This window comes from Oncorhynchus masou, chromosome 28 (assembly GCF_036934945.1).
Source record: "Oncorhynchus masou masou isolate Uvic2021 chromosome 28, UVic_Omas_1.1, whole genome shotgun sequence".
Classification (NCBI taxonomy): domain Eukaryota; kingdom Metazoa; phylum Chordata; class Actinopteri; order Salmoniformes; family Salmonidae; genus Oncorhynchus; species Oncorhynchus masou.
In genome coordinates this window covers 58,927,575-58,953,411 of record NC_088239.1, presented here as the reverse complement: position 1 = coordinate 58,953,411, position 25,837 = coordinate 58,927,575, and the positions used below count along the sequence as shown (strand labels likewise).

The window sequence follows — 25,837 nt, the reverse complement described above, 5'->3', positions numbered from 1 at the left end:
GCCCTCCTTACATCATCTGATGTCACAAATTTCTGTACAGAAACTCAGCCTAAACCCCCAAACAGCAAGCAATGCAGGTGTAGAAGCACGGTGGCTAGGAAAAACTCCACAGAAAGGCCAGAACCCAGGAAGAAACCTCGAGAGGAACCAGGCTATGAGGGGTGGCCAGTCCTCTTCTGGCTGTGCCGGGTGGAGATTATAACAGAACATGGCCAAGATGTTCAAACGTTCATAGATGACCAGCATGGTCTAATAATAATTGATGCCAATGGCCATTCCCTAAGTTAAACATAGCGAGTCTACACAGCGTGCACATAGCATAAATTAAATGCCCTTTGCTTATTTTCTGCCTTTCTAATTATCATGCATTTTATGTGTAGAGACACGTTAGTGTGTTATTGGACGGCGAGAGTCCCAAAATGTAAAAATGCAGCGGCAGTCAACTTCATCACTGCCCCTTCGGCACATATAAGGCTGAACAAAATATGGTCAACAACCACATCAAAGGTCATGCTTCAGTGAGGCACAGAGGTACTATTTCTTTATTGAATATATTTGACGTTCACGTTTTTTGATTTGCCCTATTTATTTCAGTTACATCAGTGTAATTAATTTAATTTTATAACTTGTTACTTTACTGTTATTCCTCTCTTTCAGAGTTCACAATCATGAAGTGTGGCTTCAGTTGTACAAATGCGACACACTTTCATTGTTGCTATTGCACGGCAACAATAGTCAACAGAACACCGTTTCTGAAGCACCTGACATACCATCAGCATCCAGTGGCCCTTCAAGAGCACCCAGAGGCCCGGTGTTATGTTATTTAGTAAAGATGATGTAGATGTCACCCGAGTCGCTGATGTCTTTACTGGAGCTGGTATAACTTAATGTAAACTCAAAAAAAGAAACGTCCCTTTTTCAGGACCCTTTCTTTCAAAGATAATTCGTAAAAATCCACCTATGCACCTGGAATGGTCGTCAAGACACTAACAGCTTACAGATGGTAGGCAATTAAGGTAACAGTTATGAAAACTTAGGACACTAAAGAGGCCTTTCTACTGACTCTGAAAAACACCAAAAGAAAGATGCCCAGGGTCCCTGCTCATCTGCGTGAACGTGCTTTAGGCATGCTGAAAGGAGGCATGAGGACTGCAGATGTGACCAGGGCAATAAATTGCAATGTCTGTACTGTGAGACGCCTAAGACAGCGCTACAGGGAGACAGAGCGGACAGCTGATCGTCCTCGCAGTGGCAGACCACGTGTAACAACACCTGCACAGTATCGGTACATCCGAACATCACACCTGCGGGACAAGTACAGGATGGCAACAACAACTGCCCGAGTTACACCAGAAACGCACAATCCCTTCATCAGTGCTCAGACTGTCCGCAATAGGCTGAGAGAGGCTGGACTGAGGGCTTGTAGGCATGTTATAAGGCAGGTTCTCACCAGACATCACCGGCAACAATGTCGCCTATGGGCACAAACCCACCATCGCTGGACCAGACAGGACTGGCAAAAAGTGCTCTTTGACGAGTCGCGGTTTTGTCTCACCAGGGGTGATGGTCAGATTCGCGTTTATCGTCGAAGGAATGAGTGGTTACACCGAGGCCTGTACTCTGGAGCGGGATAGATTTAGAGGTAGAGGGTCCGTCATCGTTTGGGGCCATGTGTCACAGCATCATTGGACTGAGCATGTTTTCATTGCAGGAAATCTCAACGCTGTATGTTACAGGGAAGACATCCTCTTCCCTCATGTGGTACCCTTCCTGCAGGCTCATCCTGACATGACCCTCCAGCATGACAATGTCATCAGCCATACTGCTCGTTCTGTGCGTGATTTCCTGCAAGACCGGTATGTCAGTGTTCTGCCATGGTCAGCGAAGAGCCCGGATCTCAATCTGAACCGTTGGATCGGAGGGTGATGGCTAGGGCCATTCCCCCTAGAAATGGCCGGGAACTTGCAGGTGCCTTGGTGGAAGAGGGTGGTAACAATCTCACATCAAGAACTGGCAAATCTGGTGCAGTCCATGAGGAGGAGATGCACTGCAGTACTTAATGCAGCTGGTGGCCACACCAGATACTGACTGTTACTTAGGCCTCAGTTGTTGAATCTTGTTCATACAAATATTTACGTTAAGTTTTCTGAAAATAAACATAGTTGACAGTGAGAGGACGGTTCTTTTTTTCTGAGTTTAAAGCACTTTCATCTTGTCAGTATGTCTATATGGTAGTCTGTCTCCATTCTCATGAGGAAAGTAAATAGCTTTATAAATCATCATAGGTAGTAAATGTGTGTATATAAGCTCAATTAAATAATATAATTATAGTTATAACATTTATCAACACAATTGTAACAGTACATGACATGCATAACAAGTCTGTTGTTCACTGCAACAATATCAGTAGCTTGTCTCAAATATAGCATGAAGCAAAAAGTGTTACAACACGTGCTGGTACCACTTTATATAATGTTTCTTACGGTCTTCAAAAATGAAATACGTTTGTATTAAACGTGTGTCTTGCACAAACGTGTGTGTGACTGTCAAACCACCGGTGGGTGGAGTCAATCGTTTGACTGCCCACATTGAGCCCCGCGCCGAACTGCACACTGCAGTCTGAAATACTTGCCTTCAGTTGCACGTCATTTTTATTAATTTTTTACCTTTATTTTACTAGGAAAGTCAGTTAACAAATTCTTATTTTCAATGACGGCCTAGGAACAGTGGTTTAACTGCCTGTTCAGGGGCAGAACGATAGATTTGTACCTTGTCAGCTCGGGGATTCGAATTTGCAACCTTTCGGTTACTAGTCCAACGCTCTAACCACTAGGCTACCCTGCCGTGGACTTTTCAATAATCAGCAGTCACGTGATCCTTAGCTATCTCTTCGATGTTTGACAGTGACCCAATGTAACGTTAAATAGTGACATTTTACAGTTTATCTACCTTTCTAAAATATTGACTAGGAAAATGACGAGGTCCATCTCCGAGTCCTTTCTCAACTCAGTTAAACCGAACGCGTATTTAATGTATTTGGCACTTGATTTGTCAATTCGTGTGCACCAACAGCCAATGAAAACGTGACTTTGCCTTTGGAGCGTCAACGAATGGGAGCAGCAGAAAGGGAAGAAGTCCCACCCTAGTGAGTTTTGTCAGAGATTTGACTAATTCAGGAGGTTCTTAAACTTTTTCAATTTGAGACCCAAATGAGAAATGTACTGTCCTCGGACGACCCAAATTAAGAAGAAATAGTGTGTGATCATAAATGTTTACTCAACTCGCGACCCACCCCTCATGGGTCCCAAACCATAGTTTAAAACCCCTGGACTAATTAATTTAAACTAAATCCATCTAAATTATAAACAAACCCATTTTGAGATCAAGATGAGAGCAAACAGATATTTTATTTCTTCGCCATGATCTCGTAAAAACAAAACAAGTACTCAAAAATACAATATAAACTTCTGAAAATCAATACTTAATATCTTTTCTTAAACCGTATAGAACATAAACATGAGCAAATACAATGTCGGGTGATCACGGACTGTCCAGTTCTACTTGCTTCTCTAGATTGTAGAATATGGTGTTTTACAAAAATGTTGAGCTCCCCCTATTGCCCTGTTAAAATACAGTTACTAGTTTTTACTAGGCATTTGCGCAAGACATACAGTACAAAGTGCCCAAAAAGATTTCAGGTGCTAGCAATTGGGTTTCAATATTAAATCAAGCACACTTCAATCCACCATTTTGAATAGTAGTATACAATGTACACACCCCCCGCAATTCATCTCAAGGGGAAGATGGCAACCAAGAGTGAGGGAGAATTGTATCGTATTCAGTGCCTGCGGTCTCAGGATTGATATGATGAGCAAGTCACAGTCCAACATCCAAGCAGGAAAAGATTGGTGTTTTCATTGGCAATCAAACTGATGATCCACCTTTACCACTTCCTGTTTTTTGGCTGTTCCCAAAAAAACGGGTTATTTCTAAAAGGTTATGGTAACATCCATAAATACATTGGGATATTCATACCTTCTGCAACAACTTTTTTTTAAACTCCACTGTAACTCATTAGTTACCTTACACTTCGACAATTTATTCAAAATCAGCTGGGGTTCTCTTGCCACAAAATAAAGCAGACATAAATAGGTGTATAAAAAAAAATCCAGTATCAACCATATTGAACTCAAAACAGCAGCTGGAAAACAATGAAAAAAGAAACGAAAGGACGAGACAGTGGCGGAGGGGGAGGTTGCTGTGGATGGCCAGAAAAATGTGTATCCCCCTCTCCCTACCACTCCTTCTTCTTCTCATCCATGGACACCCCGCCGGGCCCCAGTGCTACGACCAACAGCAGCCCTCCGATGACGGACGTGGTCTGGAAGAAGTCGTACTTGAGGAAGTCATGCATGGGCTTGTAGGCGGGCACCGCCCAGAAGGCGTTGAAGTAGATGTTGATGGCCAGCAGCCATATTACCAGGGTCAGGGCTGCCAGCTTGGTCTTGAAGCCGATGGCTACCAGGATAATGAGGGCCGTGCCCACCATGTTCTGGAGGATCTGGGTGAGTGGAGAGGGACACATGGGTTAGAAGTCTGAACCACCAATGCTCCTGTTCAACAGCTGCACCAGAACCTATCTAAATGAATGCAGCACTTCATATGGTTTTTAGATTTGACAGCCTAAGATAACTGCATAATCTTCAAAGAAACACTCCAAATGCAAACTCAGTTTGATCTCTGCATACTTATGAGAAAATGCATAATACTGATTTTTTCCCCCCATACCTATAGTCCCTCCTGAGTGGCACCATAGATGCAAGGCGGTGTGGTCTACTCACCGAGAAGAAGCTGGGGTCAAAGTGCAGCAGGGTCATGAACATGAGCACCAGCAGGACTCTCCCTCCCAGCTGCATGTACTGCTTTGGCGAGCTCTCTCCCATGGAGGGGACACCAGCGAACATGCTCTTCCCTTCTGAACGCGACTCCGCTAGTAACAGCAGGAGTCCACCGCCCAGGGCAAGGTTCCTGAGAGAGGAGTTAGAGGGAAGGAGGGGACAGGGTGTAAGACGATCCATAGTTCAACATAAAGCATTATATAATTAGTGGGACAGACAGGAAAATGTACCCAAGGTTAAGACACACTCATATTACACTCAATGGCCAGTTTATTAGGTACACCAACCCGTTCATGAAAATGCATCGTTCCTACAGTGAGTCGCGTGGCCATGGCTTGCTATATAATGCAGGCAGACAGGCATCCAGTTACTGTTCGATGGAACGTTAGAATGAGCAAAACAAGTGACCTAAGCAACTTTGAGCATGGTATGATTGTCGGTGCCAGACACGCCAGATCCAGTATCTCAGAAACGCCCCCCCCCCCCCCGGGCTTTTCACACATGACAGGGTCTAGGGTTTCCCCAGAATGGTGCGACAAACAAAAACATCCAGTCAGCAGCAGTCCTGTGGGTGAAAACAGCTTGTTGATGAGAGAGATCGAAGGAGAATTGTAAGAATTGTGCAAGCTAACAGGCGGGCCATAAACAGGCTATTAACGGCTCAGTACAACAGTGGTGTGCAGAACGACATCTTGGAAAGCACAACTCGTCGATCCTTGTCACGGCTGGGCTATTGCAGCAGATGACCACACCGGGTTCCACTCCTATCAGCTAAAAAAACAAACAAGTGGCTCTAGTGTGCACGTGATCACCAACACTGGAGAATTGAGGAGTGGAACAACATTGCGTGGTCAGACGAATCCCGGTCCCTGATGCATCACTCTGATGACAGAGTCAGGAGTTGGCAGAAGCAGCACAAAAGTCCATGGACCAGTCTTGCCTAGTTTCAAAGGTACAGGTTGATGGTGATGGCATACCGCCATCCAATCTGCAGCAACTGCGTGATGCCATCGCTTCAGCATGGACCAACATCCCTGTGGAACATTTCCGACTTGTATAATCCATGCCTCTGAAAATTCTGGCTTTTCTGGAGGCAACTGGGGCCTCGACCCGGTACTAAACCCTAACTCTGTACCTAATAAAACTGACCGGTGAGTGTAATTGGTAAAGTAATGGAAAAGAAACTTAAGTCAAATGTATGTTTTCAATTTATTATGTAAATACAGTGGGGCAAAAAAAGATTGTCAGCCACCAATTGTGCAAGTTCTCTCGCTTAAAAAGATGAGGCCTGTAATTTTCATCATCGGTACACTTCAACTATGACAGAAAATGAGAACAAAAACCTAGAAAATCACATTGTAGGATTTATGAATTTATTTGCAAATTATGGTGGAAAATAAGTATTTGGTCACCTACAAACAAGCAAGATTTCTGGCTCTCACAGACCTGTAACAACTTCTTTAAGAGGCTCCTCTGTCCTCCACTCGTTACCTGTATTAATGGCACCTGTTTGAACTTATCATCAGTATAAAAGACACCTGTCCACAACCTCAAACAGTCACACTCCACTATGGCCAAGACCAAAGAGCTGTCAAAGGACACCAGAAACAAAATTGTAGACCTGCACCAGGCTGGTAAGACTTAATCTGCAATAGGTAAGCAGCTTGGTTTGAAGAAATCAACTGTGGGAGCAATTATTAGGAAATGGAAGACATACAAGACCACTGATAATCTCCCTCAATCTGGGGCTCCACGCAAGATCTCACCCCGGGGGGGTGAAAATGATCACAAGAACGGTGAGCAAAAATCCCAGAACCACACGGGGGGACCTAGTGAATGACCTGCAGAGAGCTGGGACCAAAGTAACAAAGCCTACCATCAGCAAGGGCATTGAAGATGAAACGTGGCTGGGTCTTTCAGCATGACAATGATCCCAAACACACTGCCCGGTCAACGAAGGAGTGGCTTCGTAAGAAGCATTTCAAGGTCCTGGAGTGGCCTATAGAACACCTTTGGAGGGAGTTGAAAGTTCGTGTTGCCCAGCAACAGCCCCAAAACATCACTGCTTTAGAGGAGATCTGCATGGAGGAATGGGCCAAAATACCAGCAACAGTGTGTGAAAACCTTGTGAAAACATTTGACCTCTGTCATTGCCAACAAAGGGTATATAACAAGTATTGATAAACTTTTGTTATTGACCAAATACCTTTTTTCCACCATAATTTGCAAATAAATTCATTAAAAATACTACAATGTGATTTTCTGGATTTTTTTCTCTCATTTTGTCTGTCATAGTTGAAGTGTACCTATGATGAAAATGACAGGCCTCATCTTTTTAAGTGGGAGAACTTGCACAATTGGTGGCTGACTAAATACCCTTTTGCCCCACTGTATCTTATTCATAAACTTAATGGGAGACCTACCTCATCAGAAATTTTATATCCCATAAAATACTGTATGCAACCGTCTAGAGAAAATAAAAACAAATTCAGCATGAAATATTACACAGCCAGAAATTCATGAACATATCCAGTGTCAAGCTGTCAACCATTTGAGTTCTGTCAGCCCAAAATCACAGAGGGGTGCATTGCAATACCAATATGTTAGATATTCCCTCACCTGTAAAGCTATGATTCCAAATAATCCAAAGCAGGCATACTGTACAAAATGTCTACTGAGGATAAGGACACAGCCACCTGTTGGAGAGAAAAAGAACGACAGACAGTTATGATCGAACCAGCACAACAGTTTGTTACCCATCTTCCCCAAAAAGGGTGACATTCACACTTATTTCAACCCCCGTATATATTCCCCAGCCTTCAAAGACAGTATGGGTCATCATTCACAGCCCACACCACACTATTGACTCAAATTAGTCAATAGTAAATGAATGATCGTGGGGTTTTGGCACGAACCCAGATTAACCTTAGTCCTGGGCTAAAAGGCACTTGAGAGACTTACTGAGCAAGCTTTTTCAATCCATGCATGGATGGATCCTATCTGGACCCATGCAGATTGTAAAGATAAAAACATTGATGACAAGCTGATGATCCCAGCCTTGCTCACCAAGCTGTCCTGTGAGGTTGATCAGTACAAAGCAGGTGGCCAGGAAGTAGCCACAGCCCCACGTGGCCTCAATGTAGTCCTTCTGCTCATTCCACTGGAACCACATGCGTATGCCGTCCTCCAGAAAGGTGCTGATTAGACACAGCCGGGCCAGGTGAGGCAGGTACTGCTTAGTCACTCGCAAGAACTGCGAGAGAGAGAGAAAGGGACATTTAAGCATGAATTTGGGACATTCAAGGACATTTCAGCAGGCACTAGCATTGACAGTAAAACAGGGTGAATGAGGACATGAATCTACCTTTTGAAAACTCTACACCTCCAAGGTCTGAAATTGGGATTGGACCTTGTGTATTTTTTGGAATGTTGTGTCGACGCTAGAGGTCGACCGATTAATCGGAATGGCCGATTAATTAGGGCCGATTTGAAGTTTTCATAACAATTGGAAATCTATTTTTGGGCGCCAATTTTTTATATACCTTTATTTAACTAGGCAAGTCAGTTAAGAACACATTCTTATTTTCAATGATGGCCTGGGAACGGTGGGTTAACTGCCTTGTTCAGGGGCAGAACGACAGATTTTCATCTTGTCAGCTCAGGGGATCCAATCTTGCAACCTTACAGTTAACTAGTTCAACGCAATAACGACCTGCCTCTCTCTCGTTGCACTCCACAAGGAGCCTGCCTGTTACACAAATGCAGTAAGCCAAGGTAAGTTGCTAGCTAGCATTAAACTTCTTATAAAAAACAATCATAATCACTAGTTAACTACATACACATGGTGGATGATATTACTAGATATTACCTAGCGTGTCCTGCGTTGCATATAATCTGACTGAGCATACAAGCAAGCATACAAGTATCTGACTGAGCAGTGGTAGGCAGAAGCAGGCGCGTAAACATTCAAACAGCACTGTAGTGCCGAAGTGAAATGGCTAACCGAAGTGAAATGGCTAGCTAGTTAGCGCGCTAATAGCGTTTCAAACCTCACTCGCTCTGAGCCTTCTAGTAGTTGTTCCCCTTGCTCTGCATGGGTAACGCTGCTTCGATGGTGGCTGTTGTCGTTGCGTTGCTGGTTCGAGCCCAGGGAGGAGCGAGGAGAGGTACGGAAGCTATACTGTTACACTGGCAATACTAAAGTGCCTATAAGAATATCCAATAGTCAAAGGTTAATGAAATACAAATGGTATAGAGGGAAATGTCCTATAATTACTATAATAACTACAACCTAAAACTTCTTACCTGGGAATATTGAAGACTCATGTTAAAAGGAACCACCAGCTTTCATATGTTCTCGTTCTGAGCAAGGAACTGAAACGTAAGCTTTCTTACATAGCACATATTGCACTTTTACTTTCTTCTTCAACACTTTGTTTTTGCATTATTTAAACCAAATTGAACATGTTTTATTATTTATTTGAGGCTAAATTGATTTTATTGATGTACTATATTAAGTTAAGTGTTCATTCAGTATTGTTGTAATTGTCATTATTACAAATAAAATAAAAAATTGGCCGATTAAATCGGTATCGGCATTTTAGGTTCTCCAATAATCGGTATCGACGTTGTAAAATCATAATCGGTCGACCTCTAGTAGACGCACCAGCAGTGCCCCTGCTCCGCCCTCTCAGATTTGTACTGACTATTGTATCCATCTATACTGACCAAAAATATAAAACGCAACATGCAATAATTTCAAAGATTTTACTGAGTTACAGTTCATAAGGAAATCAGTCATTTGAAATAAATTCAAATTGCCATCGAGCCATCGAGATTTTATGGCACTACTCAATGACATGACCCCAAACTCAAAGTAACTATTGAATGTGACACTCAACTGTTCATTACCTCAATATATGGATTGAGAAATCAAATGGAACCCTGTTTACAACTCTGTATAGAAAAGAATCGGACAGAAATACTCTATTACAGGGGGACAGCTTCCATCCTGAGCATTTAAAAAGAGGACGCCATAGAAGCCAGTTTTTCAGACTGCGCCGTATATGCCACTCCACAGAGGATTATCTAGAAAAAGCAGCGGAGATGAGCATGAGGTTTCTAAGAGGCTATTCGCCACAATGTGTGGATGAAGCTCTTAATTTGGCTTTGGGAAAAACACAAGATGAACTGTTACAAAAAAGACCCGCTAAAGCTAAAGAACACTAATGTTCACAACTACATATACTTAAGCTAAAGAACACTCCGTAATGTTCACAACTACATACTTTGAACTTGCAAAAAGTGGGAGATGTGGTCAAGAGAAACACATATTTTATCATGAGACCCAGTTTTGCCAGCTGAATTTAAAAATCCACCACTTATTGTGTATAGGAGAGGTTGCAATTTACGCAATAAATTTGTTCATGCCAACTGCCCGCCACAAAAGAAAATCAGCCAGGCTCTTTCACGCCCTTTTCCAAATGGTAGCTATAAATGCAGAGGATACGCACAGTGCAACAATATGATGAAGGGTGAATATTTCTGCCACCCACACACAGGAAAATGGTTCCAAATAAAATGACATTACGTGTTCCACCACCCATGTTATTTATATTATTAAATGTCCATGTGGGCTCTGCTATGTCGGTATAACCTCTCAAACAGAGAATTAGTGAACATGAAAGTTCAATCAGGAGAAACGGCAGGGATTCAAATCAAATTTATTTATATAGCCCTTCGTACATCAGCTGATATCTCAAAGTGCTGTACAGAAACCCAGCCTAAAACCCCAAACAGCAAGCAATGCAGGTGTAGAAGCACGGTGGCTAGGAAAAACTCCCTAGAAAAGCCAAAACCTAGGAAGAAACCTATTATTCAGTCGCAGTACATTTCAATGACCTGAAGCATGACATTTTCACCTTTTAGATTTTGTGGCATAGAGAAAGTTAAGAAATCAGACAGGGGAGGTGATATTAATAATACTCTTGAGTAAAAAAAGGATGTTTTGGGATTTTCACCCTCCAGACATTATTTCCTAAAGGACTTAATGATGAAATGTCTCTATGCATGTTATGTTGTGAATTTGAACATTAATTATGTCCCTATTTAAGATTACTCTGTTTTTCGTACGATGTACCCAATGATTAATGAAAACTTGCTATGTCCTCATTGTGGTTTTACAGACGTGTTTAATATGTCTTATTTACACACTTTATTCAAATGTTTATGAAGTGCATATGTGGGTGGGGCTAGGTCTACATATGGGTGCTAATTTTTAAATAAATTCACAAAAGCTCTGAAAAGGCTTTTTTTTAAAGTTTAAAGATCAGTGATACTATCAAGAGCAGTGTGCGGTTTCCTTTTTCATTCAAATTGCCAAATTGTGTAATGATGTTTAATCGCGCCCTAGCAACTCCTTGAGCATGGATTAAGTATATTATTTTTTGTCTCGACTTCATTAGGTTATTATTACTGGGTTATTCCTTTTCATGGTTGGAGTGAGGACCTTTTTGAACTCTATAGAAATGTTTTCTACACACCAGCCATCATTAATTCTAGCCTGAGTGCAAATCCTCCTACTGGCTTTACCGGAATGGGGAAAAGGAAATAAATATACTGAAAATCATATGAGATAACATGCAAGGGCATTCCAAAAGCAATATGGGACAATAGACAGAGCATAGGACAGCTGGTTGCATTTCAGCAGGGAGGTGGGGTAAGAAGGGTTAGGGTTATTTATTAGGAAGATAGACTAAAACAGGCTCTCATAGAAAAAAAAGCAAACTGGTTTGTGTCAGCATCAATGTAGTAAAGTACTACATTACAAACTTATAAATTCTTTAAATTCAAAGATATCCTGTTTCAGGTTATTGACCCTTGCAACCACTATGTGTGAAATAAACCCCTGCTCACTTAGATCGCAAAAAAAAAAGAAAAAGTCCTACATTTACTAAGGCGCCATTATGTTGGCTTCCCTCCATACATTGAAACTGATCATCTACCTACTAAAGGAAGTACAGCAGAATAACATTAATCATCCCACAACCCCTCCCACTATACAGTCCACATCAGCACTGCCTGGTCTCGGCAGCCTATCACAGTTCAACAACTCCCACGTCAGTGGGCGAATTTGTTTTGCGTGGCCCGGTGCCCCGGATGGGTGGAGATTTCACTTAAGGACCAATGGAATGGTCTAAAATGTACAGAATCTGCCCACCCGGGGCACCGAGCCATGAAAAACAAACTTGACCATTCATAGCGGCACATGAGGGCCTCGCAGCCAATCAGAGGATGTAGAAGGTGTTGTGACAGCCTAGATATGGAGCATAGTGGAGTAGCCTACATTAGGCTAAAACTGTTTTCTTAGAGCTTATTAGTGAAGAATGTGCCTTTGAAAGTGTAGGGCAGGCCTACCTTAAGCCACGTTTCATGGCACAGCAATTTGAGGTGTACATGTTCAGACTTTGACATTTTAAGCATTGCTGTAAAATAACCCAAGGAGTGGACTTGGGCATGTCATATACCTGGTGGTAAACCAAATATTTGGTATTAGCTGGTGCTAATTCAAAAAGTTCACATAAAAGTAGCAAGACTTGGTTACACCCACAGATATCCTATTGTATTCTCTACCTATGGTTACACACTCACTGAATGTATATCCTTAGGGTATGTCAATTGTGTATGTCAACTGTGTAAAGAAAAACAAACAGGCCTAGTAAACAGAAAAAGCTCACGTGGTTAGAGCTAGGCTGTAGGCTAGAGCAATTTGAAATGAAATATTGTAACTTTCTATCGAAGGAAATACAGCATTGTAAGGCTTGCATTATATGACTTCCTGTGTAATCTTCATACTGGGTAACACATACATGTAACCTGAACTATGGGGTTCTTGACACTGTCCCCTTATATACCAGAGCATTTCAAGGGGATTGCAATTTCATCCACAGGACAACAAGCTAGACCTACTGTAGGGGCATACAAGACCTTAACATGTTCACATTTTCTTTCTTATACATTACACAACACACACCATCATAAGAACTGAGTGTGGTGGCATGGCTGTGGGGCAGTCAATGTGCACAGTTCTTTGCATTTCAGCTAAAAGAGTTATTTCAATAGAACCAACCACATGTAATAGGCCCTGGCTACAAGAGGTAAGCTGCAAAGCCCTCCATGTTGTTGGCAATATAAGCCCAACACACGATTGAGCAACCACAGTACCATTTCACAATGGTAAAGTGATTAATAATACATAGGAATTGTGATTAAAACTAAATATGAACTTTTAGAAAATGACTTGACATAAAACCTATGGCGTCGAGGTTTACAAACATATTTTGCAGTGAGGGATTCATTAATGAGACAGTGACACTTATTTACCAATTCGTTTGGAAGGCCACCAGAACAAGCCATACAAAATGTATCAACTAGGTAACTTACAGTACAGTCAACTGGCGTTAGTTAAGTTAGCAAGCTAACGTCAACTACCGTGTGTTACTATGTGGCCAGAGTTATATTTGCTAACCAGACATTAACGTTAGATAGCTAACAGTACAACCAGAACCATGCATGTGTGGATCTGGCTACAACAAGCAGGAAAAGCACAAGAGGACAATCATTTGTGCACTTTTGTACTGCTGCAGTCATTGGCTATTAGCTACATGATGATAGCTAACGTGTGATAACGTTAACGTAGTTGGAAAACCATGTAGCTAGGTAAATGAATTACAGTAACAGCAAATAATGCGTGTAGCTAGCTAGTTGAGCAAGTAATATTAGCCATTAAGCTATAACGAGTCACTCACTCAAGCAGCTGTGGCTAGCTAGGTACTGTAACTTAAGAACCCAGATTTCCTTTGAGTCGGACCGTAAGGTACCGCTAGTTAACAACTAACTCGCTGTGAAACAAGGAAGTTACCTGGTCCGCCACATCTTCAGCTTGACTCATGAGCTCCTCCTGCCCCATGTCTAACGATAGATACTGAGGCTTAGTGCTATACGTTATCAACGTGAAGGTAATATTAGCTAACTCCTCTGCCTCCGATATTCACTTGAGCAATTCTTCGCTGTCACAAATGCGCCTCTGCCCCACAATGCTTCACGTTGCAACGATAGCACCTCGTTTGGTAGCGTTCATGTACTAGTCGGAACTAGAAAACTCTGAAATGTCCCGAATTACTGCGTGGTTGTAGCTGTACAAGTGCCGCGTTCAACTAGTTGCCAAGTCGAAAATGTCTAAGTTTCCTAGTTCAGACATGCACCAGAACGCAGCATTGGTCTACTGAGCGCTGTTTGCCACGTATACTTATCCAGGGGGTTCGTCATTTTGCCATGTTTACTGGTTTGCTCATGTAAACAATTATAGATGAGAACATTACTAATTTACATGAGATATGGCCTACTGTAGTGTATCAAGCAGCATGACAAAAACACCAACATGTAAACAATCTTCAATGTGACTCAATATTGGGAAACAAGCACTTCGCTACACCCGCAAAAACGTCTGCTGAACACGTGTATGTGATCAATTAAATTAGATTTGACTTCTGCCATGCAACAGACGTACATTTATTTGATCATCTCTATGCGGAAGATGAGGTGACATTTCCTATTCAATATTAACAAAATACGGACTATTTTCACAATAACTACAAAACCAGAGGATAATATTTGTGCACTTTAATTATACTTTTTATGCAATAACATAACTTCTGCAGAAGAGTGAGGTAGTGGACAGAAAAATAATAGATGATATCTATCATACAGTGTCTTCAGAAATTATTTACATGTATTTATTCTTATATTGAAAAACCTCACTGGTCTTTGTGGTTGAATCTGTGTTAGTAATGTACCGCTCGACTAAGGGACCTTACAGATAATTGTATGTGTGAGGTAGAGATGAGGTAGTCATTCAAAACTAATGTTAAAACACTTATTTAGGGTTGCTATAACTAAGGGGTTGAGTACTTATTGACTCAATACATTTCAGCTTTCATTTTTTTAATGAATTTGTAAAAAAAATATTTAAAAAAATATTAAATCCACTTTGACATTATGGGTTATTGTGTGTAGGCCAGTGAAACAAAATGTCAAAGTAATCCGTTTTAAAATTCAGGCTGTGAAACAAAATGTGGAAAAAGTCAAGCGGTGTGAATACTTTCTGAAGGCACTATACGTCTCATAATGAACAAGAAACTTACTTTCAACATAACCTCTGAAGAAGTTTAGCAAACACGCAGTCAAAAGTACTGTAATGCAGTCAAGACAGATACTATGCTACCTTTGTTCAAAAACAGTTGCAAAAAAACAACAACAACAAAAAACATTCTATCAAAAGGTATATTGAACTGGAGTGCAATAAGACTATAAAGAATATTTCCATATTTACATGTCTACAAGTGAACCATTTAGTGGCCTCAACCCAATTCAGCACAGGTAAAAGTTCATACTTCTCACACTTTTTGTACATGTAACAAATGTAGCCTTTACAACGGTTCCTGTTTGCACACCATTCCAGTCGAGCTAGGGCCAGAGGCTGAGCTAACCCCAAAGGTGTGACTGACCACAAATGGAAGGTCAGCCACAGTGGCTTTCAGAGAGTCTGTGTAGTTGGTCTTAGCCATCCAGACCTGTCTTCGGATGGCAACAGAAGCAGCCATTACTCTTCCAGACAGTTCAGCCTGGTGGGAGGAGAGCTGGAGGGTGAACTGGCCAATGAGCTTCAGCTCGTTAAGGGCCGCCATAAAACGCTGTGCTGGACAATCCTCAGTGATCTCCAGCAAAAGCCTCCTCTGGTAGTCTGATAGGTAGCGCAGATAGTTGGCCGTCTTGGCAAGCATGCCAGCAGTCTGGTACATCCTCTCTACTAGAGTCTCAGTGAAACGCCATCGCTCAGCTGGCACCGGCGCCTCCTTGTTCTCTGTGGGCTTCACCGCCTGGAAGATGGCCGACATGAAGCAGTTGACCTGGGGCATCTGGTCATAGGCTGGAGACTGGCAGTCGTGAAGCCTGTACATCTTAGAGAAAAGCTCCCTGTACGGTTTCGAGCTGGCAGGGTTTGGCCAAGAGCTCTGGACCAGGTCCTCAAACTCCGGCACCATTGTGGGGTCTGGTGGGCTGAGGCTGGTTGGGGTGCTGGGAAAGTCTATACCAAGATACTTGGCAGCACGTGCCATGAGGCTCTGAAGCTCCATAGCTTCCAGTAAGTCTTGTTTAGAGATAGGACCCTCAGTTGACTGAGAGGCATCCTCCCCTTCACGGTGTCCATCACTGAGAGGTCTCAAGGCAAACGAAATGGAGGAAGGCTCCTCTTCCTGTTTCACAATGGTACCGGACATAGATTCCGTCACCAGCTGCTCGCTGACAGGGCAGGATAAATCTCTCTGGTTGCCCTCCTGAGACGAGGTGGATGCCAGAGGGATGGAGGTGTGAAGATGTATAGTTTGGGCTGGAGTGGGGAACGACACAACAGCCTCAGCACCTCTCCTCTCCAGAGCCTCAATGCGCTTCTCCAGAACGGCCCACTGTAGCTGAACGGCCTGTTGAACAACCTCCACCAGCTCCCCGTGCCTCCTCTCTGACCGGACAGCTTGCCGCGACTCCCTCTGAGACCTCCTTCCCTTTCCAGAGGGGCAGGAATCATCTTCATCAGAGGTCCAGCCTGAAGAGGAAGAGGAGGAGGAGGGAGAGCGTCTCCGCCTGTGGCTACCGCGGCTTCGTTTGGAGCGTTTGGAGCAGCACGATGAGAAACCGTGTCGTTTACAGGAGCTGGAGGTCAGCATGTTGGAACCTGATTGGCTCAAGGATGGGGTGGAGTCAGCTGACTGCTGAATAGCAAGTTGTGAGAGAAAAGTGCCTTTTGGGATGGTCAAATTGTCCCCTGCCTGCGCTGGGGGTGGGGAGAGGATGGTGAACAACACTGGCATGGTGGAGGAATGGGCTGGTGTGGAAGCAGAGAGCCGATGTGGGGGCAGGGTGGGGACTGTATTTTCTTCCGGTTTTGGTTCCTTGATGGGAGCTGAAGTGGTCTCAGGTTTGGGCTGAACTTCAGACTGTGCTGCCTCGTGCTTCCTCTGCTGGCTCTCGCGGTGCATTATCTCCTGAACTTTAGTGAGGCGGTTGATGCAGGTGCTCCAGTCCATCTTGGCACAGTGCGGGCATTTGCCGTACTCCAGCACAGCCTCCTTGGCATGCTGGATGCCCAGACAGTGCAGGCACAGCTCATGGGTGTCTTTGACAGGAATCTTGTGTTTGCGACAATCACACCACGTGAACCTTGGGGATGAAGTTGCCATAGCAAACAGCTGTTGTGGAGAGCAAGGACCCAAAGAAGAGTCCTGTCAATGTTCTCAGTTTAGGAGATAATTTGTGGGACTGATTATGTTGGCTCCCCTGTAACAAGAAGGAATAAATAGCCATATGAGACCAACATAAATCATCATCATTGCACGCATATCTTCTTTACATATAGTGAGCTGCCATGAAACTACGGCTGGCTATGAGGCGAGTCCATCGCGAAGTAGAAGCACGAATATTTGATCAAATGTATTAATATTTCAAAACGTAAAATATATCACTTAGACTAGGCAGTATGCTAATACAATTGGAATTAAACTATCTTCTTTGTGTGACCCTCTCCTAGTTGTTTGTTGACGTTGGCCAACCAAGCTAGCTAGAAAGTAAATAAGCACGCATTGAAAACGTAGATATGAATATTTGAAACTATATACTACACAAATAAATGCACACTTACCCCGATCGAATCTGTTAAAGGTTGTTTACTCGAAATTATGATCTGCAAAGATACGCACGACATGTGGAGGGATGACTCCTCAGTTGCTCCTACGTCATACACTGTGCGACAGAAGCTAAATAGCAAAGACCTTGTAGTAACAACAAGATCCAAAGTTTGCGCGTTCTCTCAATTTAATAAAATCTTCTTTGTTTTGGCCACATACACATGGTCAGCAGATGTTATTGCGAGTGTAGTGAAATGCTTGTGCCTCTAGTTCCGACAGTGCAGCAATATCTAACATGTAATCGAACAATTCCACAACAACTACCTAATACACATACATCTAAGTAAAAGAATAAGAATATATAACTAGAAATATACTGATGAGCAATGACAGAGCAGCATAGGCAAGATGCAATAGATGGTATAAAATACAGTATATATATATATATATATATATATATATATATATATATATATATATATATATATGAGAAATGCAAGATATGTAAACATTTTTAAAGTGTCATTATTACAGTGACTAGTGATCCATTTATTAAAATGTCCAATGATTTCAAGTCTATATGTAGGCAGCAGCCTCTCTGGGTTAGTGATGGCTGTTTAACAGACTGATGGCCTTGAGATAGAAGCTGTTTTTCAGTCTCTCGGTCCCAGCTTAGATGCACCTGTACTGACTTCGCCTTCTGAATGGTAGCAGAGTGAACAGGCAGTGGCTCGGGTGGTTGTTGTCCTTGATGATCTATTTGGCCTTCCTGTGACATTGGGTGCTGTAGGTGTCCTGGAGGGCAGGTAGTTTGCCCCCAGTGATGTGTTGTGCAGACCGCACCACCCCCTGGAGAGCCTATCATTTGTGGGTGGTGCTGTTGCCATACCAGGCTGGGATGCAACCCGACAGGATGCTCTCAATTGTGTATCTGTAAAAGTTTGTGAGGGTTTTAGGTGACAAACCAAATTTCATCAGCCTCCTGAGGTTGAAGAGGCGCTGTTGCGTCTTCTTCATCACACTGTCTGTATGGGTGGACCATTTCAGTTTGTCCATGATGTGTTCACCAAGAAACTTAAAACTTTCCACCTTCTCCACAGCTGTCCCTTCGATGTGGATAGGGGGGTGCTCCCTCTGCTGTTTCCTGAAGTCCACAATCCTCTCTTTTGTTTTGTTGACGTTGAGTGAGAGGTTGTTTTGCTGACACCACACTCTTGAGTGCCTTCACCTCCTCTTTGTAGGCTGTCTCAGCATTGTTGGTAATCTAGCCTACTACTGTTGTGTCATCTGCAAACTTGATGATTGTGTTGGAGACGTGCATGGCCATGCAGTCATGGGTGAACAGGAAGTACAGGAGGGGTTGAGCATGCACCCCTGTGGGGCCCCAGTGTTGAGGATCAGCAAAGTGGAGATGTTGTTTCCTACCTTCACCACCTGGGGGTGGCCCGCCAGGAAGTCCAGGACCCAATTGCACAGGTTGGGGTTGAGACCCAGGGCCTCTTGCTTAATGTGCTTGGAGGGTACTATGGTGTTTAATGCTGAGCTATAGTCAATGAACAGCATTCTTACATCGGTATTCCTCTTGTCCAGATGGGATAGGGCAGTGTGATGGCGATTGCATCGTCTGTGGACCTATTGGGGCGGTAAGCAAAATGAAGGGGGTCTAGTGTGACAGGTAAGGCGGAGGTGATATGATCCTTGACAAGCCTCTCAATGCACTTCATGATGACAGAAGTGAGTGCGACAGGTGATAGTCATTTAGTTCAGTTACCTTTACTTTCTTGGGTACAGGAACAATAATGGTCATTTTGAAGCATTTGGGGACAGCAGACTGGGATAGGGAGAGATTGAATCAAAACAAATCATCAAATCAAATTTATTAAAGTGCTGTACAGAAACCCAGCCTAAAAACCCAAACAGCAAGCAATGCAGGTGTAGAAGCATGGTGGCTAGGAATAACTCCCTAGAAAGGCCAAAACCGAGGAAGAAACCTAGAGAGGAACCAGGCTATGAGGGGTGGCCAGTCCTCTTCTGGCTGTGCCGGGTGGAGATTATAACAGAACATGGCCAAGATGTTCAAATATTCATAAATGACCAGCATGGTCAAATAATAACAATCACAGTGGTTGTCGAGGGTGCAACAGGTCAGCACCTCAGGAGTAAATGTCAGTTGGCTTTTCATAGCCGATCATTGAGAGTATCTCTACCGCTCCTGCTGTCTCTAGAGATTTGAAAACAGCAGATCTGGGACAGGTAGCATGTCCGGTGAACAGGTCAGGGTTCCATAGCCGCAGACAGAACTGTTGAAACTGGAGCAGCAGCATGGCCAGGTGGACTGGGGACAGCAAGGAGTCATCATGCCAGGTAGTCCTGAAAAATGGTCCTAGGGCTCAGGTCCCCTGAGAGAGAGAAAGAAAGAATTAGAGAGAGCATACTTACAGTGCCTTGCGAAAGTATTCCGCCCCCTTGAACTTTGCGACCTTTTGCCACATTTCAGGAGTCAAACATAAAGATATAAAACTGTATTTTTTTGTGAAGAATCAACAACAAGTGGGACACAATCATGAAGTGGAACGACATTTATTGGATATTTCAAACTTTTTTAACAAATCAAAAACTGAAAAATTGGGCGTGCAAAATTATTCAGCCCCTTTACTTTCAGTGCAGCAAACTCTCTCCAGAAGTTCAGTGAGGATCTCTGAATGATCCAATGTTGACCTAAATGACTAATGATGATAAATACAATCCACCTGTGTGTAATCAAGTCTCCGTATAAATGCACCTGCACTGTGATAGTCTCAGAGGTCCGTTAAAAGCGCAGAGAGCATCACGAAGAACAAGGAACACACCAGGCAGGTCCGAGATACTGTTGTGAAGAAGTTTAAAGCCGGATTTGGATACAAAAAGATTTCCCAAGCTTTAAACATCCCAAGGAGCACTGTGCAAGCGATAATATTGAAATGGAAGGAGTATCAGACCACTGCAAATCTACCAAGACCTGGCCGTCCCTCTAAACTTTCAGCTCATACAAGGAGAAGACTGATCAGAGATGCAGCCAAGAGGCCCATGATCACTCTGGATGAACTGCAGAGATCTACAGCTGAGGTGGGAGACTGTCCATAGGACAACAATCAGTCGTATATTGCACAAATCTGGCCTTTATGGAAGAGTGGCAAGAAGAAAGCCATTTCTTAAAGATATCCATACAAAGTGTCATTTAAAGTTTGCCACAGGCCACCTGGGAGACACACCAAACATGTGGAAGAAGGTGCTCTGGTCAGATGAAACCAAAATTGAACTTTTTGGCAACAATGCAAAACGTTATGTTTGGCGTAAAAGCAACACAGCTTATCACCCTGAACACACCATACCCACTGTCAAACATGGTGGTGGCAGCATCATGGTTTGGGCCTTTCTTCAGCAGGGACAGGGAAGATGGTTAAAATTGATGGGAAGATGGATGGAGCCAAATACAGGACCATTCTGGAAGAAAACCTGATGGAGTCTGCAAAAGACCTGAGACTGGGACGGAGATTTGTCTTCCAACAAGACAATGATCCAAAACATAAAGCAAAATCTACAATGGTATGGTTCAAAAATAAACATATCCAGGTGTTAGAATGGCCAAGTCAAAGTCCAGACCTGAATCCAATCGAGAATCTGTGGAAAGAACTAAAAACTGCTGTTCACAAATGCTCTCCATCCAACCTCACTGAGCTCGAGCTGTTTTGCAAGGAGGAATGGGAAAAAATGTCAGTCTGTCGATGTGCAAAACTGATAGGGACATACCCCAAGCGACTTACAGCTGTAATCGCAGCAAAAGGTGGCGCTACAAAGTATTAACTTAAGGGGGCTGAATAATTTTGCACACCCAATTTTTCAGTTTTTTGATTTGTTAAAAAAGTTTGAAATATCCAATAAATGTTGTTCCACTTCATGATTGTGTCGCACTTGTTGTTGATTCTTCACAAAAAAATACAGTTTTATATCTTTATGTTTGAAGCCTGAAATGTGGCAAAAGGTCGCAAAGTTCAAGGGGGCCGAATACTTTCGCAAGGCACTGTAAATTCACACAGGACACTGGAGAAATACTCTATATAACAGACTGACCCTAGCCCCCCGACACAAACTACTGCAGCATAAATACTGGAGGCTGAGACTGGAGGGGTCAAGAGACACTGTGGCCCCATTCAACGATACCCCTGGACAGGGTCAAACAGGCAGGATATAACCCCACCCTCTTTGCCAAAGCACAGCCCCAACACCACTAGAGGGTTATCTTCAACCACCAACTTAGCATCCATGAGACAAGGCCGAGTGTATCCCACAAAGATCTCCGCCACTGCACAACCCAAGGGGCGGCGCCAACCCAGAGAGGAAGACCACTTTAGTGACTCAACCCGCTCAAGTGACACACCCCTCCTAGGGACTGCATGGAAGAGCACCAGTAAGCCAGTGACTCGGCCCCTGTAATAGGGTATGTGTCCGTACACACACCAGCCAGCTGGTCTGCACATGATCTGAGGACACAGCTTGGGATGCCTTTTGGGCTGGCAGCCTTGCAAGGGTTAACAGGTTTTTTTTAAATTCTTACGTCAGCCACGGAGAAGGAGAGCCGACAGTCCTTGGTAGCAGGCCATCAAATACCTCATCTGGCAGTTATCAAACATTTCCACTATCTATGGTCAAGTGAGTACATTTGGGACATTTTCATAATTGGAGCTATATGATGAACATCAAATACTGTAGTTGAGATGCTATATTGGACAACATTGTGCCTTGTGTGGCATAGTTGTGAGATCATGGTCCATGCAACACCACTGTTGTGTGTTCAATTCCCAGTGGACCAGTATGGGAAAATATAAATATGTATGCACTGATGAGTGCAAGTCGCTCTGGATAAGAGCATCTGTAAGATATACATTTGGTGCTGGGCAATAGCAGAATCCATGTCAAGACAAGAAAATGCTTTTACGTGGAACATTACAGATGGAGTGTTGATTGTCAACTTTTGCTCAAAATTAGTCAGAAAAACTGATAACTAGCTACTTGGAGTAGCCTTATGTTTGAATCTACTTAGGAAAACGCGACAGGGTGAGAGCATATGACACAAGATCAAAGTGCGAATAGAGAAGCACAGCATTCACCTTTATTTTCCATTTTTAACATGGTCTTTAAAACCTTTTCTTTTACAGTTATGATTCTTGAATTTCTTCTGGAAACCCCCATCCTGAACCTGTCGAAGATGCAAAGAGAGCGGTGTTACTAAATACAGTAATTCAACAACCACATGCAGACCTGTTTGCTTGGAACACTGCTCAACACTACTGGTGAACAAAAAAAAAGTTCCATGAGGGTTAAGCCATCTGACCTTCTTGCGTTTCTGTGGCGCCTGTTTATCAATCTCCATCTCCTCATCATCATCTGTTTTAAAGGCATCTTTTTCCTCCTCCATACCCTCTGTCTCCTTTTTCAGAGAGAATAAAGTGGCTGTAGGTAAAGAAAAGCCAGACATTAGTTTTCACCTTCCAGAAAGGAAGCAAATGTAACAAATAAAATATACTTGAATCCACATACTGTGTGTTCTAGCTCATCCACAGCAGACATTAGTCTGATCAGATAAATTGACAGGCTGTTCCAAAATGAACGAATGGCGGGAGTCAAAGCAATCGCGCATTAGGAGTACTATTTTTTAAATTTTAAGTACTATAAATCAAATTTTTTGGCATACTATTTAGTACGCTAGTATGTGTATTCAGACACTGCCAGTGTTACCATTGACTGTTTTTCACACAAAAATGACTGAAGTACTAACAGGGGTACAGGTCACTCATGCTGTCCTCGGAGTCACTGCCTCCCTCATCGCTGGAGTCAGGAGCCCACGCTCCATTCCCCCGCTGGAAGTTGCGCCCCCTCTCCCCATCTTTCTCTCTATCTCTGGGCTTCTTCTGTCGGAGGCTGGCTGGAATGTACTCCACACCCTGTTGCACACACTCTTCATCTAGGGGAGAGATTAGACAATTCATAAACTGTACTGACGACAGTGAAATCAACCATCTATGTGGTGTTTCAGGTAGTTCTAATTTTAGAGACATATCTGATGGATTGTAAAGATGATTCACTGGTAAATTGAAAGCACAGAACTAAAGTCCTCTGAAACAACACACAACAGCACTCAGTGGAAAACCTCTAAAAACATTTGAGTGGAAAGGAAGCATCAGCATTTGAGGGTAGGTAGGAAGGACATTTTGGGCGGCAAGAAGTACTGACATTTCTTCTTCGCTTTTTGGAACCGCTTCCCATTGACATGCTGTAAGACATGGTGTGGCAGGCGATTGATGTGTCTGAGCGTCAACTTGCAGAAGAGATGATTGCTGAAGGTCAGACATACAGAATTGGTCAGTTACCCTAACCCCAAGAACTGGTTAGAGAGTGGGGACATAACTTCAGAGACAGACAGGCACTTGATAACCACAGAAGTCCTATAACCACATTGAATTGGTGGCAGCAGTTGGAGAACCTCTGGATGGATCTGGAGAGATAGGGAGAATGTTTAGCCTCCTTGAACGTGGGTGTAATATCATATAGCATCTGCCAAGAGGTCATAGATGCATGCACTCAATCCCTGCTCCCCTCTAAAACACGAAACAGCCAACTGCTGAGATTATGGCTCTTGGGGAATACTTACGGTTGCTTCGAGCTGGGCACAACATGTGGTTCATATTGACTATATTTGAACTCTGCATTAGAACACATTTTCTGATATTTCTTCCCTTTGGTGAAGTTCTGGAGCTCTGTGAGGTTGCAAGGACAATCATGTCCATTGAGTACGCATTTGATCTAAAAAATAAAAAGGTGAAACAAAATGCTGTCATATACATGTCATGTAGTTCACATCAGATACAGCATAACATTATTAGCTAGCTAGCCAACGTTAGCTACCTTTTTTGCCAACGTTAGTCTATACGATATTTTGTGAAAATAAGTTTGGTGCGGTTGGAATTCTAACCTTTTTGCCGTCGTCGGTAAGTTCAAAAAATGGGTGATTCAGAAGGAAAGCTTTGATATCTGCAGGTATGTCCTCCATAGTAGATCAGCTAGAAAGCTAACTAAGGTTCTTATTTTATTTTGTTAGCTACTAGCTGTGCCAGTCATGTGTGATTCGCCCCACGTGGCTACGCGGGCGTATTTCTTTCTCTCAAGACTTATAGGACTGTGGCGCCACCTATTGTTTATAACAGTATGGAGCACTCTGATATATTTTTGATGGCCTTCTATGATTCTATGTCATCAAAAGGAACATACAATTCGACACACCAATTAGGATCTGGCTAAAAATACTTGCAGTTATAGAACCCATTGCCCTTCATGGTTGTGAGGTCTGGGGTCTACTCACCAACCAAGAATTCACAAAATATATATAGAAATAATATTACATTTGAAATGTCTTTATTATTTTTGATCTTTTGTGATTGTAGTTTACTGTACGTTTTGTATTGTTTATTTCAATTTTGTTTATTATCTATTTAACTTTCTTTGGCAATGTAAAAATATGTATTCCCATGCCAATAAAAAGCCCCTTAAATTTAAATTGAATCGATATTTATGGGACCTAGTACCACGGAGTTTTTAAAACCCAGAGGCACAACTTCGCAAGATTTCCGGGAACTCTTGCCAAACAGACCAGCCCGGGGTTTGATAAGTCAATGAGATAAGTGAAAAAATCTTCCTTCGTTGTTGATTTTCTCGAAATCCAAAGGCACAACCTAAATTTGAGCCAATGTCATAAGTAATTGAACATGTTATTACTCCAACCTCGTAAAAGTGACAAACTGACACGTTTTAATTTTTTTCGAAAACAACTTTTTATCGGAGGAGTGACGGTCTGCACATGCGCAGTTTGGCGTGAGACGACCGTTAGCCCCCATGACGTGTTTCTACGCATGAGCTTAGTTGGATGATTCGGAGAGAAGCAGTTTCGGCATATCTTCATTCTTTGCTAGGTGCTCAAGACAAAATAAAGACAACAACTGTTTGTAATGTATAAATGCCAATAGAAATTGGACATTAAGATTTACTAAATTAAATAATGAAAAGTTAAAAATTTACGTTGAAATGAATGATATCAGAGGGGATATGCCAAAGATAATATAAAATCACAAAATAAACTACATCATGAAACTGACCACAAAAGGGCCT

The 25,837-nt window shown here is 42.8% G+C and overlaps 3 protein-coding genes across 4 annotated transcripts; all 3 read right to left on the bottom strand.

The window, feature by feature from the left end:
- Nucleotides 1-3,388: 3,388 nt before the first annotated feature.
- LOC135517978 (surfeit locus protein 4-like) lies at nucleotides 3,389-14,024 on the bottom strand. Its single transcript, XM_064942758.1, has 6 exons — nucleotides 13,819-14,024; nucleotides 7,965-8,151; nucleotides 7,518-7,594; nucleotides 7,322-7,365; nucleotides 4,842-5,028; nucleotides 3,389-4,561 (listed from the first exon to the last, which is right to left on the bottom strand). The coding sequence occupies exons 1-6, from the start codon at nucleotides 13,864-13,866 to the stop codon at nucleotides 4,295-4,297; spliced, it is 810 nt and encodes a 269-aa protein (XP_064798830.1). The 5' UTR covers nucleotides 13,867-14,024; the 3' UTR covers nucleotides 3,389-4,294.
- Nucleotides 14,025-14,564: 540 nt separating this feature from the next.
- LOC135517977 (uncharacterized) lies at nucleotides 14,565-17,751 on the bottom strand. The gene is made up of 2 exons (XM_064942756.1): nucleotides 17,653-17,751; nucleotides 14,565-17,291 (listed from the first exon to the last, which is right to left on the bottom strand). Exon 2 carries the CDS (start codon nucleotides 17,192-17,194, stop codon nucleotides 15,386-15,388), a length of 1,809 nt encoding a protein of 602 aa, XP_064798828.1. The 5' UTR covers nucleotides 17,195-17,291; nucleotides 17,653-17,751; the 3' UTR covers nucleotides 14,565-15,385.
- A 1,798-nt stretch (nucleotides 17,752-19,549) lies between these two features.
- surf2 (surfeit 2) lies at nucleotides 19,550-24,830 on the bottom strand. Of its 2 annotated transcripts, XM_064943792.1 has the most exons (7): nucleotides 24,648-24,830; nucleotides 24,327-24,478; nucleotides 23,909-24,012; nucleotides 23,454-23,639; nucleotides 23,010-23,128; nucleotides 22,786-22,874; nucleotides 19,550-20,037 (listed from the first exon to the last, which is right to left on the bottom strand). In XM_064943792.1, the coding sequence occupies exons 1-6, from the start codon at nucleotides 24,723-24,725 to the stop codon at nucleotides 22,788-22,790; spliced, it is 726 nt and encodes a 241-aa protein (XP_064799864.1). In that variant the 5' UTR covers nucleotides 24,726-24,830; the 3' UTR covers nucleotides 19,550-20,037; nucleotides 22,786-22,787. The 2 variants fall into 2 exon arrangements, with proteins under 2 accessions (XP_064799864.1, XP_064799863.1); XM_064943791.1 differs by lacking the exon at nucleotides 19,550-20,037 and having other exon boundaries at nucleotides 22,754-22,874.
- Between the last annotated feature and the right edge of the window lie 1,007 nt (nucleotides 24,831-25,837).

Excerpts from the sequence above, each read along its gene's own strand:
- LOC135517978 (XM_064942758.1), bottom strand. The coding sequence starts at position 13,866 with ATGGGGCAGGAGGAGCTCATGAGTCAAGCTGAAGATGTGGCGGACCAG. Across the intron at positions 7,595-7,964 it reads CAACCTCACAGGACAGCTTG|GTGGCTGTGTCCTTATCCTC; the intron begins GTGAGCAAGGCT and ends TCTCTCCAACAG. Across the intron at positions 5,029-7,321 it reads GATATAAAATTTCTGATGAG|GAACCTTGCCCTGGGCGGTG; the intron begins GTAGGTCTCCCA and ends CTCCTCTCTCAG.
- LOC135517977 (XM_064942756.1), bottom strand. The coding sequence starts at position 17,194 with ATGGCAACTTCATCCCCAAGGTTCACGTGGTGTGATTGTCGCAAACAC.
- surf2 (XM_064943792.1), bottom strand. The coding sequence starts at position 24,725 with ATGGAGGACATACCTGCAGATATCAAAGCTTTCCTTCTGAATCACCCA. Across the intron at positions 24,479-24,647 it reads TTACCGACGACGGCAAAAAG|ATCAAATGCGTACTCAATGG; the intron begins GTTAGAATTCCA and ends TTTATTTTTTAG. Across the intron at positions 22,875-23,009 it reads CGCCACAGAAACGCAAGAAG|GTTCAGGATGGGGGTTTCCA; the intron begins GTCAGATGGCTT and ends CATCTTCGACAG.